The sequence below is a fragment of the Bos indicus x Bos taurus genome, chromosome 21 (genome assembly GCF_003369695.1).
Source record: "Bos indicus x Bos taurus breed Angus x Brahman F1 hybrid chromosome 21, Bos_hybrid_MaternalHap_v2.0, whole genome shotgun sequence".
NCBI lineage: Eukaryota > Metazoa > Chordata > Mammalia > Artiodactyla > Bovidae > Bos > Bos indicus x Bos taurus.
The window spans coordinates 30,243,250-30,264,229 of record NC_040096.1 but is presented as its reverse complement, the minus strand read 5'-3'; the positions used below and the strand labels follow the sequence as shown (position 1 = coordinate 30,264,229).

At 46.5% G+C, this 20,980-nt stretch overlaps 1 protein-coding gene across 2 annotated transcripts in view; it reads right to left on the bottom strand.

Moving 5' to 3' along the window:
- OTUD7A (OTU deubiquitinase 7A) overlaps window positions 1-20,980 on the bottom strand; it is a 403,690-nt gene that overhangs the window by 24,104 nt on the left and 358,606 nt on the right. For both annotated transcript variants that reach the window (XM_027521231.1, XM_027521232.1), the window contains exons 10-11: window positions 7,149-7,276; window positions 4,957-5,106 (exon numbers count right to left, since the gene is read on the bottom strand). In XM_027521231.1, the coding sequence (XP_027377032.1) occupies window positions 4,957-5,106; window positions 7,149-7,276 (278 nt within the window). The remainder of the gene's footprint in view (window positions 1-4,956; window positions 5,107-7,148; window positions 7,277-20,980) is intronic.

Below are 20,980 nucleotides of genomic sequence, written 5' to 3'. Positions count from 1 at the left end.
GGGCGCCTGCCTGCCCCGCACTGCTGAGTGTGTGTGAGAACCAGCCCCCTAACTGCCTGAGCCACCTCGAGCTGGGTTTTGATGACCTGCAGCCGAAGCCGAAGCGGTTCTAACCATCACCAGGGAGTGAATGGAGGGAGGCGTAGCAGGGAAGGGCAGGGAGGGGGAGGATGGTTTCCTCACCACCTTTCCTCTCACTGAGCATCCTTGGTCCTCGTAGGCAAGGATGCTACAGGAGTGGTGACGTCAGAGTCTGTAAAGAGCTTCCTGGGCAGCTCCTGGGGGGCAGAGTGTAACCCAGCCTGAAGGTACAGAGCTGGAGACCTTCTGGAAGGAGGGAGTGAGAAGCCCCTCACCAGGCCGAGGTCTCACTTCAGCAGGATCAGAAGGCTCCTGACTGCTTTGGGGAGGTTGTCCTGGCATAAGCCCAGGGCTCTAGGAGAGAAAACCTCTGAGCATAAACTCCCTGGTGGCATTTAGATGTCAGAGGCATAGGAATGTGCCATCAAGTCAGTCGCCAGGAGCCAAGCCTGGCTCTGGCTCTCAGCAGGACCACCTACCCAGTCCCTGCTCCCCCTCCTACGGGGGCACAGCCATGGGTGGGATGCATGGCGCTTGTGCCACCCTCACCTGGTCAGCCCCAAACCTGACGCCCACGGGCAGTGCATGGCCTGGGAGGAGGGCTGCTCTTCTTTCTGCGCTTAAATAAACTGGATTTTCTCCTAAGGAGCACACCATTGACAGCCTCACGCACCCCTGCTTTTTAGGGGATTGAGAGCCTAACAGCATATGTGGTTTATTTCCAGATGAGGACGCGAGTTGGTGAAGAACCCATTTTTTTTTTTTTTTGCACCTTTGCCCTTCCCTAGATAGGTGGTCATTGCTGGTGAAATAAAGAGGAGAGTCCAGATGCAACTGCCTGGAAACATCACATTCTCTCCCTAATTCATAGCTGGCTCAGTGAACCCCCACCTACCACCTCACCCCCCCCTTCCTCTGATGCACTCATTTCTGAGGTTGCTCCACAGCTGGACAAATGCAAGTGTGGAGCTCAGCCTTTGTTAGTAAGATGCCAACACAGGTACTGGAGGAAGGTGTTCTTCCCAAATAAAATGACTAAGTTTCAAGAAAAGAGCCATTTGGCCCAGCCTGGAATGTGGATGTGATGCTTGGTGCTACAGCATCTATTCTATAACCATGAGGCTGAAATCACATAAGGATGGTGGAACAGGGAGAGGCTGGAGCCTGAGTCCTTGAGGATGTCTAGGGCTAATGCACCAGCCCTGGACCACCTACCTCAGGACTCCCTGTTACAGAAGCAGAGCAGCAACCACCCTTGCAGCTCAATGCTATTTGGAGTCATCTTTTTTTGGGTGCTAACACATGGCTTTCTGTGGTTGCTTCCACTTTCTTGGCCTCATAAAGGCTGAGAAGAGAAGATAAGCCTGTTCCCCAAGCAGATTCCTAATGTTTTTTCAGTTTCTCACCACCATGCCCAACCACCATTCCATCCTAGTGGAACTGCTAGGATCTGGTATTTGTGGCAAGCCGCCGGCAGTCTCTGATGTCAGGCCAGAGGTAGGACAGTACCCCACAGAACTATGGGGTAGACTTCCTCTGGTGATGGCTCCTCGGACACTGTCTGCTCTGTTGCTCCTGCCCACAGCAGATCCTTTCAGGGAGACACTGGGTGGCCAGGAAGGGGGCCAATTGAGGCCTTTAGGTTTATCTTTGAAGGAACATGTATGGATCAGGGGACAGGCCTGATTCTGGGACAGGTGGTACCATTCCCAGGGGTGACTGAGAACTTCCGTGTGTGGAGGGACTATCCCTTGGTGGTCACTTCACAACTAAATGGTGAGGTCCTTACACATGTCCAGTTAGAAACAGACCAATGGGAAAATGGGTGGAAGAGAAAGGGCAGAGGATGGGGTGGGGGTGAGGAGGGTGAACAAGGGGAGGCAAAGGTGTTCACTCCCAGGGAGGTGGGTGTTACTGCACAACAGAGAAGGGGACAGGCTGGGAGGCACATGGTGCCCCTCGAGCCACACGGTGAGGGCGTGGCAGCGCCCAGGCCCAGCGCCGTCATGCCTCCATGACAGGTGCCAGCCACATCCTGCACTGGCACGGCACCTTTGCTCAGCTCCATCTGTCCATTATTTCTAGTTAGAATAATCACTCTCCTGCTGAATGGAGCTGGTGCCTGTCTGGGGCATATACTGCCTTGGACAGAGTGTGGCTTGGTGGGGTTGCCTGTCTCCCCTACAAGGTGGTGAGGGCCCAAGGCAAGGACACCTCATCTTTGGGTCCTTCAAACCTGCAAGCAACAGGTAGTATCACTGAATGGACCCTCAGCCCCAGGCCTGTAGGACCACTGGACTTCAGGCCAATGGGAGAAGCAGGAAGCACGGTTTCGCCTACCAGCACGCACTAGCGAGGGTGGCACAGGGGACGTGTTGGCAGCAACACTTAAAGCCTCAGAGTCTGTAGAGCATTCGTGTTCTCTCCCAATGTGTGAGGGCCTGGTATGCAGCACTGAGGTTACCCAGCCAGTGGGAGCCACTCACACGTGCTGTGCTTCTGCTTGTGCAGTGGTCATGAGAACTGAATGGGTCAATGTGCAGCCCTGGTCACATGAAGACCGTGGGGGCAGGGACCGCACTGCTACGAGCAGGGAGCCAGCAGGGGGAGCTGTAGGAGCCCACGGCACAGCCCCAGACACCACGCTGGGACCACAGCCCACTTATGGCAAAGCAAGTTTTCAGAGGTGAAACCACCCGTACCTCTGTGATGCTGCCTGCTAAGCTGTGGAACTCCCCCACATTTGTCCTTTTGTTGATGAGCACCTTCACACTGGCCTGGAAAGCATCCAAAAGCAGCACTAGAAGGCCTGAGAGAAAGCTCAGTGCCTTCTGTGAGGCGGGGACTCAGCTTGGAAGGCCCTGTGACCACGATCTTCCCTTTACCAGAGAGTCACTGCAAGACCAGATGAGCGGCCTGGACCCCAGTCCTGAGAAAGGGCCCTCATTTTTAAAATTTTGAAGTAAAACACAGCCAATTTTATTAAAATTCTCCAAAATTTATACACAACATGCCGTTTCTACAATGTTTCATCTTGATGTGATGGTTTTATTATTTCATCTTTCTTTTATAGTTTTTTCATTTTTTTCTGTACAGTTCAATAGAAGACTAGAGTTCAGAGCTGCCAGGTTAGGAGCCGCTGACCTACCACTCATGGCTAACATCTGACTTCTAAGGTCTTTTCAATCACTTGCCGATAGGGTGAGGCTGGGAAAGGGCCCTCTTGTCTCCCAAGAGCCACAGTGAGCCACAAGAGCCGAAAGCCATGAGGGAGGTGCCAGCTCTCACTGGGCCGAAATGCAGAGAGACAACAGGAAAGGCCTAAATGTGGCTACAGTGAGACGTCTGTAACAGCTCAGCAAAAGGACGTGACATCCCTCAGCTGCCTGCAGCCCTGCTTGCCTTCCTTCTGGACTCACATCACCATGGGATGAGCCAGCAGATTTCCTGGGACCATGTCCGATGGCAGGGACCCTGAAATCACTCAGCCTTTCCTTCCCTTGGTCGCCTGAGGCCTCTGTCTAACCAGACACAGAAGTGAAAAAGGAAGAGTTCCCCCTTTGTTGCTCAGTTAATCACACATCCATCAGCCGTTAACATTTCAAACAAAATCCCACCATCTCCACAACAGACACATAATGCGCTGACTAAAGACAGGCCCCACACAAGTCTATGTGACTGCGGCTGGGACTGTGCAGTGCACGGCCTGTGGGCCCAGCTTGGTAAGACTTTCTGCAGCACTGAAATGACAGGAAGCTCCCATGTAATGATTTGAATGGAAATATCCATCTTTTGATTCTAAGCTTCCTGCAGAGCAGAGGCTGGCGAACATTGTTCATAAAGCACTCATTAGTAAGTGGTTTAGTCCCTGCATGCCACACAGTTTCTGACACTGCTTCTCAACTGCTCTTAGGGTACAAAAGCAGTGAACGTGAAGTCGCTCAATCGTGTCCAACTCTTTGCGACCCCATGGACTGTAGCCTACCAGGCTCCTCTGTCCATGGGATTTTCCAGGCAATAGTACTGGAGTGGATTGCCATTTCCTTCTCCAAGGGATCTTCCCAACCCAGGGATCGAAGCTGGGTCTCTCGCATCGTAGACAGATGCTTTACTGTCTGAGCCACCAGGGAAGTCCTGGTGGCTACTGCTACACAAGCAGTAGCCACAGATAATTCGCCTTTGAATGAGTGTGCCTATGTTCCAATAAAACTTTATTTACAAAGAAAGTGAGCTATAGTTAGGTGACTGCACTAGAACAGCTTTTAAAAATTACATCTGAGATTAACTACATCCATATAAAATATGCGTAGAAGTGAAGGGAACCATAGTAAAGGCTAGATAAGGGTGACAGAATTATTAACTTCATCATATTTTAAAGTGATTCAGTTATATATATTCTTTTTCCGATTCTTTGCCCTTAGAGGTTATTAGAAAATATTGAGTACAGTGCTATACAGTAGGTCCTTGTTGTTTATCTTATATATAGTAGTGCGTATATCCTAATTTATCCTTCCCCACTTGACCATAAGTTTGTTTTCTCTGTCTGTAAGTCTGTTTCTCTCTTGTAAATAAGTTCATTTGTGTCTTTCTTTATATTCCTCGTGTGATATCACATGATATGTCTTTCTCTGACTTACTTCACTTAGTATGATAATCTAAGCTTTTTAGTATGATCATCTATGATAATGATCATCTAAATCCATTCCATCCATGTTGCTGCAAATGGCATTATTTTCAATATTTTTTGCATGCATACGGTAGTTTTAGGCAAAACCCATCACTGCTGAGTGCCCTTCTCAAGGGAGGGCTCCACATCCCGCCTCCTGCCCTCCTGGCCCCTCTGTCCCCGCCACTGTCAAGTGGCAGCAGGCTTACCTTGTTCTCTCTGCTGGTCTCTCTGCTCCATGGACACAAGGGCAGAGAAATGCGCTTGGTCGTAGGCAAGAACCAGAGGTGAGCAGTGGCATCTGTTGGGAGGTACCTCCAAAGGCAGGTAAATCCCTCCGAAGGGGATTGGAGCGAACGCTGCAGACACAAACAAAGGTGAGGAGGGCACTTGGAGCTGGAGGGGGCACGGACAGCAGCCCTCACCAACCCGGGGGAGGTGACAGGGCAGAGGGAACGGAGCGTGGGCTCAGGCTGCAGCCCTGGGTGCTGGCATCACCCATCATCCACTCTGCAGTAGAGGGGCCTCCTCCCACCCAGCAGGAGCTCCCTGGGAGCCGGGTGTTGCTCAGCCCACAATGGATTAGGAAGCCCAGCTCACAGGGGCCAGGATCATTAGACCCCGAGTCCTGTGCCTGACAGGGCACCCTCCCCAACCTGCCTCCCTGGGCAGCGTCCTCCTGGCTTATTTGTCCTGGTGCCTTGTCAGGCTGTGCCCTGGGAACAAGAGGACCAGGGCTGAGGGGACTCTGCTGTGACCTGCTGGGCCTGCCTGCAGCCCTGAGGCCTGCTCAGGTGACCAAAACACCTGCCCCAGGTGGTCAGCCAGGACGTGCACTAACAGCTACCTGGAAACCTGTGTTTTCCTGTGTTCACAAAAGCACCTGCACACAGAACAACATCTGTGCTGCGCCAGAGCCTGTCTGTTCTGGGTTTTGAGAAACTCAATGAGAGCAGTCCAGGCCCAAGTCCTAAGTAAGATGGGAAATGAGAGATGGGGATTGGCTCCTTTAGCAACTGGGACGTAATCTTGTTCATTTCCTTACCAAAAGGGGGGAAAGGCCTAAATTCTTACTGAGATACAGTAAATACTAGAAATACATGCCCTGATATGGCCTCTACTTTTTAATCACAAAAGACCTTGTCTCTTGGCCTTGGAGTCAGTGACTCACTGCCCTCCTTTGAGTGGAAGGAAAGGACAGTCGACCTCAGGGATGACTTTGATGAGCTCAGGATTCCTCCCCCACCCTTCCTCTGTCTATATCAGTGACTGTGCTTCTGGCCTCTCTCTGTTGAGAGGCAAGGTGGGTCCAACCTTTGAGAGGGCTACAGGACAAGGGAAGGAAGTGTGGACCCAGCCCTTGGGATCTGACGAGTATAGGGACCCTGATGCGAGGCCTGGCTCTGCACCCAAACGCTGCGGACCTCGGCAGGCCTATGTCACTGGAAGTGACCAAAGCACCCCAGGCCCCTGCCCTCTGTGGTTATACCAGCCACGAGAGGCAGGGCACTTGCACTGGAATGACCCTTCTGGTCCCTTCTCTTCAGAGAGCCCATAGGTGGTATCCTGTGGGCTCTAGGAGAAAGGCTGGAGGGAGAACACGCCTGGAGCCCTCCCTCCCTGGGTCGATCCTGCTTCCTCCAAGGCTTCAGCCAGGGGTAGGGGCACGTTGTGTGGCCTCTCTGGGCTTCGGGCTTCTTGTCTAAAAAGTGGGAGGCAGCGTCCACCCTGGGAAGTACTGGCCTGGCCAAGGGAGAGGGGGTGTGAAGTAGGTACCAACCCTAGAAAGCCCTCCATCCCTTCCTCCTTCTTCCCAGCTCTGGTCCCATCACAACCTTTTGGGTGACTTTGCACTTTACGCCTTTCTTGTTTCTTCTTTAAAACATGTAATGGGGGCAGGAGGGGACTGGGGTGGCAGAGTGGCCCTGGGACAAGGCTGGCACTACTGGAGGGCATGGGCAACTGGCGGGGCCAGGAGCCCCTTGGGGTTCATCCTGACCCCCTACTCAGCCAGATTTCTCCTGCCATCAAAACACAGGGTGGATGGACAGCCAAGAGTAATCCCTCCTGGGAACTCCCTGAAAGTTCAATGGTTAGGACTCTGGGCTTTTACAGGCAAGGCCCCAGTTTCAATCCCTGGTCAGGGAACTAAGATGCCACAAGTTGAGTGGTGTGGCCAAAAAAAGATAAAAGGAGAGTAAACCCCTCCCCCCTCCCTGCATGGGGAGGAAAAAGAAACATGGAGTTGAGGAGAAATAATAAAGGCTTTGTTCAGGCAAAGTAAGGTTCTGTGTCTTTCTGGAGGCTCAGCCGTTATGTTCAACGGTCCCTTCCTTACTTGGGATGCTACACTTTCTGGGTGATGAATAAAACACATCTATTTCATTATGGGTAAACTTACCTTCCCCACCTGAGTCCCTCAGCATCGTATCTGCTACGACGACGATGGGCCTCCTTAATATGTGGGCAAGGACGAAAACGTGGAACTCCTCCAGACTCTCGTACACAGGGTCTTCGGCGTTGTCCATGCTGGGGACACAGTGAAGCAAGCCTGTCACTGGACCAAGTCAGGAGGGAGAGCGGCGGATGGAACACCCTTCCTTGCACAGACCCTGGCCATCTCAGCCATCTGAAGTCATCTGTGGCCACCTCCCTCCACACCACTTGATGGCAGCAAGCACACTGGACCCAGCCCTCCACCCCTACCCTGGCTGGGTGGTCTCAGGACAGAAGCTGAGGCAGAGAACCTGGCAACATGGAAGCTGAGCCCCCTTTAAGACGCAGTCTCCCTGGTGCAGAGGCGTCCTGCTCAGAGTGGGTGGCCACATGGGGGCTGGTTCTCTGGGGGGTTGAGGAGGAATGGAGGCTCTCCCTTGGGCTCATGCCCACATCCAGCAGCTTAGGCTGAAGCTTTACCCTCAGGGCAGCAGGTATGCTTGGGTACATTTGATGGGCTGCTGCGAGCACTGCTACCAAGATCTGTGGGCCTTTCTAGGGAATACCCCGACTGAAGAGGGCGGTGAGAAGTCTTCCTTGAGTGAAGTGGAGGGAGTGACAGATTGCCCAACCAAGCCACTTAGACTTTCCTCAGCCTGTCCCCTGGCTCTTGTCTGAGGCTCAGGCAGGCTCCAAAATCTGCATCACTTAGGACTCTAGGACATGGGCAGAGGACTGTAGCCTTGATATCCTCAACAACCAGGCTGCCCCAAAGGGAAGAAGCATGGAGAGGGGAGAGCCAGTGCCCCCAGCTTGATGGGGCCTCTGGGGCACTTGAAGGTAGAGGGTGCTCTGAATTAACTGAGGATGATCTCTGATGACTGGAGTAGGTGGGGGTCAGAGTTAGCAAGTGTGACCCACTTGAGGATTCCAGGGTGGGGCTGTCCGGGGTGTGCACAGCCTGTGGTCAACTGCTTGAGTGGCTTCTAGAACAAAGGCTCTGCATCCCCAGAGATGCCTCACAATCACCTTGGAGTTTTGTTGTTATTGCACCTATGGCTTTTTCTGTTCTTTTTTTTTTTTGGTGATTCAATATACTTTAATACTTAAAAAAATGGCAATACCCAAAAGCTCACAAAAAAGTTGTATAATATAAATAATTTTTTTCCCCTTCTGGACCATTTGAAAGTAAATTATCAGCCTGAAATCCCATCACCCTGGTAGAACTTTGTGTGCATTTCCTGTGAACAAGGTTACGTTTCTATGATACATTCTCCTGTGTCACCACCAGACTCTGGAATTCATCTAATCACTAATGCACTGATGCACGTGGTCACAGTTAAAGACCCTAGTCACCATGTGCCAGCTGCCCCAGCAATCCCTTTGAAAGAAAAGTTCCAGCTCTGGACGGTGTGCTGTATTCATCTGTAGTGTCTCTTTAGCTTGCCTCTGAAGCTCTGTCTTCAGTTTGGAACATTCCTCAGGGTACTTGACTTCTAGGACCTGGGCTGTTTTGAAGACCACAGGCCTGGTATTGTGTAGAATGTTCATTTATTGTTGTTTAGTCACTAAGTCATGTCTGACTCTTTGTGACCCCATGGACTGCAGCATGCAAGGCTTCCCTGTCGTTTGCTATCTCCTGGAGTTTGCTCAAACTCATGTCCTTTGAGTCAGTGATGCATTCAACCATCTCATCCTCTGTCACCCACTTCTGCTCCTGCCCTCAATCTTTCCCAGCATCCGAGTCTTTTCCAGTGAGTTGGCTCTTCGCATCAGGTGGCCAATGTATTGGAGCTTCAGCTTCAGCATCAGTCCTTCCAATGAATATTCAGAGTTGATTTCCTTTCGGATTGACTTCTTTGATCTCCCTGCTGTCCAAGGGACTCTCAAGAGTCTTCTCTGGCACCACAGTTCAAAAGCACCAATTCTTTTGTGCTCAGCCTTTTTTATGGTCCAACTCTCATATCCGTATGTGACTACTGGAAAAACCACAGCTTTGACTAGACGGACCTTTGTTGGCAAAGTAATGTCTCTGCTTTTTAATATGCTGTCTAGGTTGGTCATAACTTTTCTTCCAAGGAGCAAGTGTCTTTTATTCATAACTGTAGTCACCATCTGCAGTGATCTTGGAGCACAAGAAAATAAGATCTGCCTCTGTCTCCACTTTTTTCTCCCTCTATTTGCCATGAAGTGATGGGACCAGATGCCGTGATCTTAGTTTTCTGAATGTTGAGTTTTAAGCCAGTTTTCTCACTCTCCTCTTTCACTTTCATCAAGAGGCTCTTTAATTCTCCTTCACTTTCTGCCATAAGGGTGGTATCATCTGCACATCTGAGGTTGTTGATATTTCTCCCAGCAATCTTGATGTCTGTGGTCTGGTTTTGTATTTTCTCACAATCAGAGCAGACTGGCTTATGACGCACCCTTTTAGTGGTTTTAGAGCTGCTGACTTCCCATCCATAATTAATAAGCATTTTATGGGAAGGAACTTGGAACCTATAGACACATTCCACTCCTCACCAAGTCTTAATACCATTTATTGATATCAGTTTGGATTCTCGGCTTTTATTTGATTCAGTGAGTTATAACCCATCAGTGTGGTTATTCTGATGCTCAGATACCCACCTGATCATTGGAGCTCTTTCAAGTGGGATCTATGGCTATGTGGCAGCCCCGTCACTATTTAGAGCACATCCTTGCTTTTCAGCAGAAGGAGGTAGTCCAGGTTGCAAACTAAAAATGCTGCCTGCCGTATCAGTACACAAAGGGTGTTGCAGCCATCAGTCATTATAGCTGCCCCAACAGTGAGCCCTGAGGAAACTCAGGATGAGAGCAGGATGCCCCCCAACACCATCTAGCAGCCAGCTGCTGCAGCCACCCGCCTCTTCCTGACGGTACACCCCGAGTGGACTCAGGACGAGAAAACACAGGATCCTGGCCCTGGAGAGCTGAGGTGCACATCAGAGCGATCAGTGAGCTCAGACTCTTGCATCTCCCCCCGCTCCCCACACACAAAAGCACTCAATTCCTTAACGTGGAATGTTTGGTAATCTTTTGATGTTCTGACTACTTGGTATTTGTTACAAAAAACGCCTGTCCTGGTTCACCTATTTCCCTCTTAGAGCAATCTCTTCGAGCTATCTGAGGGGCTGTGTCCCAGGTTTAAGTCCTCAGCTTTGTCCACCGAATAAAAACATCACTCTCAACTTTTAGGTTGTGTATATTTTTCAGGCAAGAAGATTCATCTTATATCTCTTCTGCCTCAGCCCTGGATTTAGCCATTTCTATTTTTTTCCCCAAATGGTGGATAATGGTATTTAGAAGCTAAAATATGATTATTGCTAATGTCACTTCCCCTAGACTTGGTAAATAGAGCTGGGAGACGTGTGTGTGTTTGTACCCTCACAGGAGTACACAAACATTTTCATCTGTCATCTATCTATCCATGTATTATACATCTATCTATCCATTATCTATTTACCTATCTATCATCTACCTATCCATCCATCCATTACCTATCTAGCTGAAACTTTGAGTCCCCTGATACCGCCCATTCCAATCTAACACTCCAGAGTTCATTCTACTTCTAACTCCTTTCTCCAAATCTCCACCAGTGATGTTGCCCTTCCCCTGAGTTGCCCTCTTCACTCCATCTGGCTCTGACACCCTGGCCTTGGTCCTCTGTGTCCTGCCACCCTGCACCCTGCCCACTGCAGATGCCCATCTTGCTTTGATGAACCTTATGGATTTAGGACTGAATTTTTCAGGGAAGGAAGGGACGCAAAAGAGGAGCACGTTAAAACATACACATGCCGAGTCTAACACAATGCCACACGCATATCCATGCATGCATGCATGCTTCCATCCATCCATGAACACATGCATTCATCCTTCTGTTCATTCACCTGTCCATCCACCCACCCACCTGTCTGCCCATCCATCCCAGATCTGTGCTAGGGTTGGGGCATGTGGTTGCTCCACATACATCTGCAAGTCTCATAGCTGGACACAGACAGCAGTGATGGGGGTGCAAGCCCAACTGGAGGAGAGTTATGGAGATGAGCCTAGAGCAGAGCAAATCCTGTTTTGGTGTTGAACATGAGAGCCAAAGGTCAACTGTGACTCTGCTCAGTGGCCCAGAGGGCGGAAGAAAGGGTCCCAGCTCCACCCTGGGGGCAGCCGGAGAATCTCTAAGTCCTTCCCTACTTGCTCCGGCTCCTTGCTCCCAGGGCACAGGGAGCAGGTTTGAACTGGGAGTGGGTCCTCATTCTGTGCTCTCCCCTCAACACCCCTGCATGCCCTTGTGCTTCTGGAGCCTCAGCAAATATTCCTGCTCATTGGATGCAGGCTGGGAATTTGGCTTGATGACTCCTCAGGCTCCTCTGAGGTGCAAATGGGCAAACAGGAGAAGACTTTGGAACAGTGACCTGTGCGTGTGAGTTACTGTGACTGAGCCTGCTGGTAGAAATAAGCTCCAGCAAAGCCAGTCCTGAATATTCACGTCCACTTCTCATCCCAAGACTTCACATCAACTTCCTGTGAGTTTACTTAGCAATGCTAGATGTGGGGTTGTAAACAGAATCTTTCCTCTGGGAAAAGACACCTAACATCCCTAAAACACTTAGTTATTGGTTAAGAAGACTAATGTGCAATGTAACTGCTTCATCCTCACACCTGGGTGTGTCTGAGAGCTTCCTCACAGGCCCCAGGCCACAACAAATGTGTTCCCTTTACTTCAGTGTGTACCTGGGGAGGGGGGATCAGGAGCACAGGGACACCCACCCACCAGTGAAAACCCCCTGAGAAAGATGGGTTCCCTCAGCAGAGGCAGTGGGACCAAGACGCAAGGATGGTGGAGTGAGTCCAGATGGCACTGAAGCTGGTGGCAGGAATGAAAAGGTACAGTGCAGATTCGGGGGTGGCTTAAATGGCAGTAACAGCCTTAGAGGACATCCCAGCAAGAGCCCATGTCATGGACAAGGAATCCAGTCTGGGCAGCCAGTGGGGTCTTGCCCAAGGGCAGTCACCCGGCTACACAGAGGGGCAGCTTGGGTGCAGGCCCCCCCAGGACATGTTCCCTATTGCCCTCCCCAAGGTGCGGTGTCCACACCTCCTATTTTGCTCAGGGAAGTCCTGCTTTATGGGTCACCAATGGCCGGTGGCCACTCTCACTCTCCACAATGTACCAATTTAGATAAGTTGTATAGTCACTCCAGCCATGGTGATTCTCCTTGTGACATAGTTATCAGTATCCTGTGTACCCTCTCATCTGAAAATAAAAGCATACATGGATGGACCTAGAGATGATAATACTAAGTCAAGTCAAGTCAGACAGAGAAAGACAAATACCATATGATATCACTTATCTGTGGAATCTAAAAAATTGATACAAATGAACTTGTTACAAAACAGAAACAGACCCACAGACATAGGAAACAAACTTATGGTTGCCAAAGGGGAAAGGTATTGGAAGGGATAAATTTGGAGTTTGGGACGAGCAGATACACACTACTATATATAAAAATATAAACAACAAAGTCCTACGATATAGCACAGGAAACTATACTTAGTATCTTATAATCCTGTAATGAAAAAGAATCTGAAAAAGAATATGTATATATGTGCAATCGAATCACTTTGCTGTACACCTGAAACCAATACAATATTGTACATCAACTATATTTCAATAAAAACTTAAAAAATACAAGCACATATGTGTTTGTGTGTGCATACACACATATACAGGACTATGAATATATGTGCATATTTAGCTTCTACATAAAACCCTCCCCACCACCTTTAGGTGAAAGGCAGGGTACCCCATGGACTTTGCCGACCCTTGCTTTTCCTAAGGGTCATCCAGAGAGGCCTCTGCCGTAGTATGCGGTCTCCTCCCCTCCCATAGCTGCACAGCACTCGTTATGCATGTGTCAGTGAAAACACTGTTGCCTGCCATGTCCGTAAGCAGAGGATGTCGCAGCCACCAAACCATCACCTTACAGCTGCCTGGATGGCGAACTCGGAGGGAACTCAGGATGCCCACCATCAAACCAACAGACGCTGCAGCCACCCACAATGGTGCACCCGGAGGACGCGAAGGATGAGAAAGCCCAGGATACTGGCCCCGGGTAGCTGAGGTGCATATCAAAGGAATAATTTCAGGGAGCCCAGACTCTTGCACTTTCCCAATGCACGGAAAAGCACTGTACTTCTTAACTTCAGATGTCTGATTTTCCTTAATTAACTGTAATCTTCTGATGCTCTGACCACTTGGTCTGTGTTGTAAAAACTCCCACATGGCTCTTCCCTTACCTTTTTGGAGCAGTCCTTTGAGCTATCTGAGAGGCTACCTCCTGGGCTTAAGCCCTCAGTTTTGTCTGCCAAATAAAACATAATTCTCAATGTTTGCGCTGTGCATTGTTTTCAGTTGACACATATGTGTCACTGGCAGCATTTCTGCCAGTGGTGGGGCTTGACCCCTTCTCCTGGGCAGGTTTGGAGCCATGAGGACATTTTTGATGAGCTGACACATAGGTGGAGAGGAAGCTGGATGGGGAGTCAGCCTGAGGGGCTCACAGGGGCTGAGGCCAGCCAGTGCCCTGAGGTGGGCCTCTGTATCTGGTCAGGGACCGTGTCTGCCCAGATGGGCAGCTTTTCAAAAAGATTTCTTAAGGCACAACAGTGCAGGCAGCCAGGACCTTGCTAAGAGTTATGGTCTGGGGATCTAGGACGGAAGGATGGTGGCACTCTGAAGGGACCAAGAGGGTCTCGGGATCTGACAAAGAGCTTTTCAACAGTGGCCAAGGCCTAGGGGTGAGGACTCATCTCACTGCCTAAAATGAAGAAGCTGGGGTCATCTGTGTGACAAATACTTCCTGAGTGCCTGCTATAGGTATAGCACCGTTGCTAGGTGTGTGTATGTGGGTGTTCATGTGTGCACATGTATGCAGGGCTAAGTGGCAGAGACAGACAATTAACAGATGATGAAACAAGAAAAAGTATCAGATGTTAATAAGCATGGTGGTAAATGGGGGCTTCTTTAAATAGGAAGGTCAGAGAAGGCTCCTGACAGATGAAGCGACAGCTTCAATCATATTTTCAATAAGCAATGTCTTTAAAAATTTTGAATGGATTCAGCATTTGCAAATGTGAGAACTCATTAGGTGAACAGTCTTCCTGCTTGGTTCACTGACAGAAGTCACAGAATCTTGAGGAATATTTGTAAGAATGCCTCCTTTCCCACAACAGGCCAAGCCCTGACCCCAGAGTGCCAGTCTGAGGGGTGAGTACCTCCCAGCAGCAGCATGCCACTCAGGTTTCCTTAAAAGACTGAATTAAGGGACTTCCCTGGTGGTCCAGTGGCTAGGACTCCGTGCTCGCAATGCAGGAAGCCTGGGTTTGATCCCTGATCAGGGAACTAGATCCCATAAGCCACAACTAAAGATCCTGCGTGCCACATCTAAGACCTGGTGCAGCCAAATAAAAATAAATGTAAAAAAGACTGACAAGTTCATATCTCTGAGACTGTACATTAGGAAACCATTTAAGAGTCTAGCTATTTCTGAAAAAGCCCAATAAAAAATAAAAGTAGCAAACCTACTATGAAATTATGTAGCACAGCAATGAAATTGTGGGAAGTCAGTTGCACAATGAGCAGCACACTGGGGCGATGCAGGCCTGGGACGTCAGTCACTCAGTGGGGGCTGCCCAAGAGTCCTCGAAAAGGTCCCCCTCTCTGTCTCATTTTCTCTTTGTTCTAACAGCCTCTCAGGCTCCATAACCTGTCTCATCCAATGGAGAAAAAGTAAGCTATTGCTTTATAAAAGGTTAAAGAACAAAATTGATTATTTTCATCACAAATTCCAGGATAAGTTGTTGATTCTTGCTCTTCATGCCTGATTAGGATCATTTGCATGATTGTGCATCAGGATGTTCTGATTTGATAAGAGGGTGGGTTTATGTTGGCAATCAGGTTCAAGTTCAAATCCTGGCTCTGTCCCTTCTGGGCTGAGGGATGCTGAGAACTAATTTCCTGAATTTGTTTTCTGCCATTGGTGATAATAATGATAGCTTCATAGCCCTGCTCGATACAGATCATATTGTAACACGTGTGTGCTCAGTAGATGACATGGCTCTAATTCCTGTCAGACGCTGCTGTCCTTCCCCATCTCCAGTGAATCTTGATCCCCTAGGAAAGCCAGCCTTCCCTGCTCCAGATCCCAGTCAAAGGCTGTGTGGGAGAATGGTGTGAGCACTCATCCCAAGAGGGCTGGCCTTTGCTCCCTGGCTCCTAACAGGTCAAGTCTGGGCACTGGTGTCATGGGCCCCAGGCAGGAATGTCTCCCCTGGGGTGTGTGTGGAGGCACAAGTGCTCAGCACCACACCTGCTGGTCCTGGATCTGGCTCTGTTGGTACACGCAGCCCCATTTGGCCAGCACTGAGCTAGGGTTTGGAAGAGAATCAAAAAGAAGGATTGGGTTGGCTGCACCAATAGGATGTTGCACTGGGAAGGAGAGACAATATAAAACATACATGAGCCCTTCGTGAGCAGGGGCGCTGGACAGGGCTAGGTGTACAGCAGCACATTATGGCTGGAGGACAGAAAAGGGAGTCCCAGGGAACAAGAAAGTACCTGGAAGATTATAAAGCAGGAAGGACTTCAGAAAACAATCCCATAAGGTTGTTTATGAACTCCTGGACTCCCCTTTCTTCAACTCTGGGCTGGGTGATTATCGATCTGATCTGCCCTAATCAGTACCCCAAAGGCTCTGAGGACTTATTGAATGTCCCCTGCCCAGGTTCAGTTCAGTTGAGTTCAGTTCAGTCCAGTTCAGTCACTCAGTTGTGTCCTACTCTTTGCAACCCCATGAATCGCAGCACACCAGGCCTCCCTGTCCATCACCAACTCCCAGAGTTCACTCAGACCCACGTCCATTGAGTCAGTGATGCCATCCAGCCATCTCATCCTCTGGCGTCCCCTTCTCCTCCTGCCCCCAATCCCTCCCAGCATCAGAGTCTTTTCCAATGAGTCAACTCTTCGCATGAGGTGGCCAAAGTACTGGAGTTTCAGCTTTAGCATCATTCCTTCCAAAGAAATCCCAGGGCTGATCTCCTTTAGAATGGACTGGTTGGATCTCCTTGCAGTCCAAGGGACTCTCAGGAGTCTTCTCCAACACCACAGTTCAGAAGCCTGCCCAGGTTACAGACTGTGTAATGTGTGGCTTAGGCAAATAGGACAGCAAAGGCTTTGAAAACCACAGCCCAGAGAAGGCAGGTTGAAATTTACAGTGTGAACCTACCTGCTTAACATGAAAAGTCAAAATTTTTCATAGATTATTAACAAGACTCAGAGTCTTGTAATATCCAAAATGTCCAGGATGCAATGCAAATGTACTTGACACATGAAGAACCACAAAAAATCTCAATTTTCCCAAGGAAGAGAACGGTCAAAAGACTACCAACGCTGAGTTGGTGGATGTCAGAATTATCTGACAAACATTTTAAAGAAGTTATTGTGAAAACGCTCCAATCAGTGATGGAAATGTTAGAAATTAAATATACAGTAACTGGAAGAAAAAATTCACTGAGTGGACTCAATAGCAGATTGGGGATGAGAGAGAATGAGTCAGTAAATTTGAAGACAGATCAACAGATGACCCAATCTGAAGAAGAGGGAGAAGAAAAGATTGACAAAAGGAGAATTTCAGTGACTTCAGACAGTACCAAAAGTGTAATACTCATGTCATCAGAGTTCCAGAAGGAGAAAGAGTACACAGCCCCTAAAAAGGAAAAAAAAAAAACTTAAAGAGATAATGACTGCAAGCTTCCTAAACTGGGTAACACTTCAGACCTATCGATTTAAGAAGCTCAGAGAACTAAGGAGGATACACCTAAAGAAAGCCCTGCCAGACACAACAAAATCAAATTGTTGAAACCTAAGGATGGAGGAAAATTGCTGAAAGCAGCCAGATGAAAAGTGATACACTGAACAGGGGAACAGTAATTCAAGTGACTTATAGATTTCTCATCAGGAACTACTGGAGAAGAAGGGGAAACGAGATTTTTAAAGTGCTGCAAGAAAAGGATGGTAAACTACTGATAGAATTCTATATCTGTTAAAAATATCCTTTAGGTGTAAAAGGTGAAATAAACATATTCTCAGAAGAATTAGTAATGGAACTCACAACCAGAAAATCTCCCTCAAAATTAAAAGAAAATGTTTGGATTGAAAGAAAATGATACCAGAAAAATGTTGGAACATCAGAAATGAAGGAAGCACAACAGAAATAGTCATGATTTGCATACATATAATAGAGTATCCTTTTCCTCTTGAGTTCTTTAATATATATTTGAAGATCCACATTAAAAATATTATATTGGCTGATGGGGTATTTAAAGTATGTAGATGAAATACATAAGAAAACTATACCATAAAGGAGAGAATAAGGGAGCTATTTGGTAGCAAGGATTTTGAATTGCACTTGAATTCCAAAAGGAATTGTTTAAAATATGTATATTGTAATTACTTGAGCCACCACTTAAAAACTCTATGAAAAGATGTTAAAATCATAAAAATTAAATTAAAATAGAATCTTAAAAATTCAAATAACTGAAACAAGGAAAGGGGAAGAGAGGAACAAAAAAAAAATGGGAAAAAGCAAACAAATAATAAAACAGGAGACCAAAACTCAAACAGATCAATAATTACATTAAATACAGATATATAAATGTAGCAGTTAAGAGACAGAAATTGTTAGAATCAATAATACCTATTTGCTGTGTTAAAGAAACTCACTGCAAATATAATGATATAGGTAGGTTAAAGATAAAAGGATGGAAAATTACAGATCATAAAAATTTTAATCGAGGTCAATTTCAAGAAGCTTTATCAATATCAGGCAAAGTAGACTTCAGACCAAAGAAAACTGCCCCAGATAAAAAGAGATATTATACAATGATCAAAGGATAAATTCAGAAAGAAGGTGGAATAGTCCTAAATGAATGTGGATTTAACAATAAGACTTCAAAATACTTAGAAGAAAAAACTGACAAAACTGAAAAGAGAAATAGAAATAGCCATAAGTATAATTGCAGGGCTCTAAACTTCTCTCTCAGTAGCTGAAAGAACAAGTAGACAGAAAATCAGCAAGGGTATAGAAAATCTGAACAAAACCATCAGTCAACTGGATCTAACTGACATCAACAGAACACTTTACAACAAGTACAGAATACACATCTTTTTAAAATGCCCAGGGAATATTCACAAAGACAGACAATATGCTGAAGGCATTTTAAATGATTTAAATCATACCAATTATGTTCTTAGATCATAAGGCAATTAAACCAGAATTAGTAAAGAAAGACAACAAAACCATCTTACACAATAGACTTTTAAATAATTCAGTAGTCAAAGAGAAAATCTCAAGGGGAGTTAGAAAATATTTTAAACAATGAAAATAAAAATGCAACATATCACAATTTGTTATACGCAGCTAAGCAGCTCTTAAGAGGGAAATTTATAGTCCCCAAATACATATATTACGAAAAATATCTCAGATCAATAATCTAAGCTTTCACCTGAATAAAGTAGAAAAATCAGTGCAAAATATACCTAAAGCAAACAGAATGAGCAGAAACTCTAAAGGTAAGAACAGAAATCAATAAAATTTAAATCTAAAAACCAACAGGGACAACCAATTAAGCCAAAATTGGTTCTTTTAAATGATCAATAAAATTGTCAGAACTTTAACAATGCAGATCAAAAAAAAAAAAAGAGAGAGAGAGAGAGAAAGAAGAAAAGACACTAATTGCTGAATCTGAAAAGAAAGGGCATATCACCAAAGTCCCCCTGAGGTATTAAGTTACAAGAGAAAATCATAAACAATACTATGCACATAAATTCAACAACTTTGATGAAATGGAACAATTTCTCAAAACAACAAGCTACCCAAAACTACTTATTTCTATTTTCTATAACTGTTAAAGAAGCTGAATTTATAGTTAATACACTTCTGAAAAGGCAATATCTGATTGCAGATGAATTCACAGATTTTGTGAATCTACCAAACATTTAAAGAAAAAACATCACCAATTATAGACAATTTACTGGAAAAAATAGAGGGGTGTGTGTGTGTGTGTGTGTGCACACACGCATGCTCAGTCATGTCCGACTCCTTGCAATCCCATGGACTACAGCCCACCAGGCTCCTCTGCCCATAGAACTTTCCCGACAAGAATACTGGAATGGGGTGCCATTCCTTTCTCCTGGGGATCTTTCCAACCCAGGGACTAAACCTGCATCTCTTAGGTCTCCTCCATTGGCAGGTGGATTCCTTTACTACTAGAGCCACTGGGAAGCCCAGAAGGAGAGAGAATTGTCTCCAACTTGTTTATGAGACTAGCATTACACTGGCACCAAAAGTAAACAAAGACAGTAGTGCATAAACAGAAAACTGTGTTCAATAACCTCCATGGCAATAGATACAAAAATTCTCAACATAATATGCCAAATTGAAATAACAAAAGAAGAACTTTTAACACACCAAGAGAAAGTGGAATTAAACCCTGGAATGCAATGATTCCCTGCAATGAAATCCCTGGTTCAATATTCAAATATCATCCAACGTAACCTACCATATTAATGTCTAAAGAAGAAAAAAATCCACATGATCATATTAACTGATGTAGAAATGTATTTGATAAAATTCAGCATTCATTAATGATAGAAATTCTCAACAAAAAAAATACAAGGAAACTTCCTCAATCTGATAAAAAATACCTACTAAAAATCTATAACAAATATCTTATTGATGAAAGATTTCTGACTAAGAGTGATAATCAGGGAAGAGTTTCCTCTCTCATCATGTCTGCTCAACATCATACTAGAAATTCTAGTTAGTGCAATAAGAAAAAGAAATAAAAGGCATAGAGATTAGAAAGAAAGAAATAAACCTACCCCTACTCACTGATTATATGAATATCTGTGTAGAAAATCCCAAGGAATCTAAACCTCTTAGCACTGATATATGAGTTTAGTAACATCACAGAATACAAAGTCACAAACATCAGTAACTAGCAATAACTAGCAATGAACAATTGCAGATCCAAATGAAAACACATATACATGTGCATGTATGTGAGCACGTGTGCACACACACACACACACACAATCATTTACAATAGCTTCAAATGAAATATTCAGGTATATATCAGATGGTGATTACAGCCATGAAATTAAAAGACGCTTACTCCTTGGAAGGAAAGTTATGACCAACTTAGATAGCATATTCAAAAGCAGAGACATTACTTTGCCAACAAAGGTCCGTCTAGTCAAGGTTATGGTTTTTCCAGTGGTCATGTATGGATGTGAGAGTTGGACTGTGAAGAAGACTGAACGCCAAAGAATTGATGCTTTTGAACTGTGGTGTTGGAGGAGACTCTTGAGAGTCCCTTGGACTGCAAGGAGATCCAACCAGTCCATTCTAAAGGAGATCAGTCCTGGATGTTCACTGGAAGGACTGATGCTAAAGCTGAAATTCCAATACTTTGGCCACCTGGTGTGAAGAGTTGACTCATTGGAAAAGACCCTGATGCTGGGAGGGACTGGGGGCAGGAAGAGAAGGGGACAACAGAGGATGAGATGGCTGGATGGCATCACCGACTTGATGGACATGAGTTTGAGTGAACTCCAGGAGTTGGTGATGGACAGGGAGGCCTGGCGTGCTGCAATTCATGGGGTCGCAAAGAGTCGGACACGACTGAGCGACTGAACTGAACTGAAACATGTATAGAACTTTT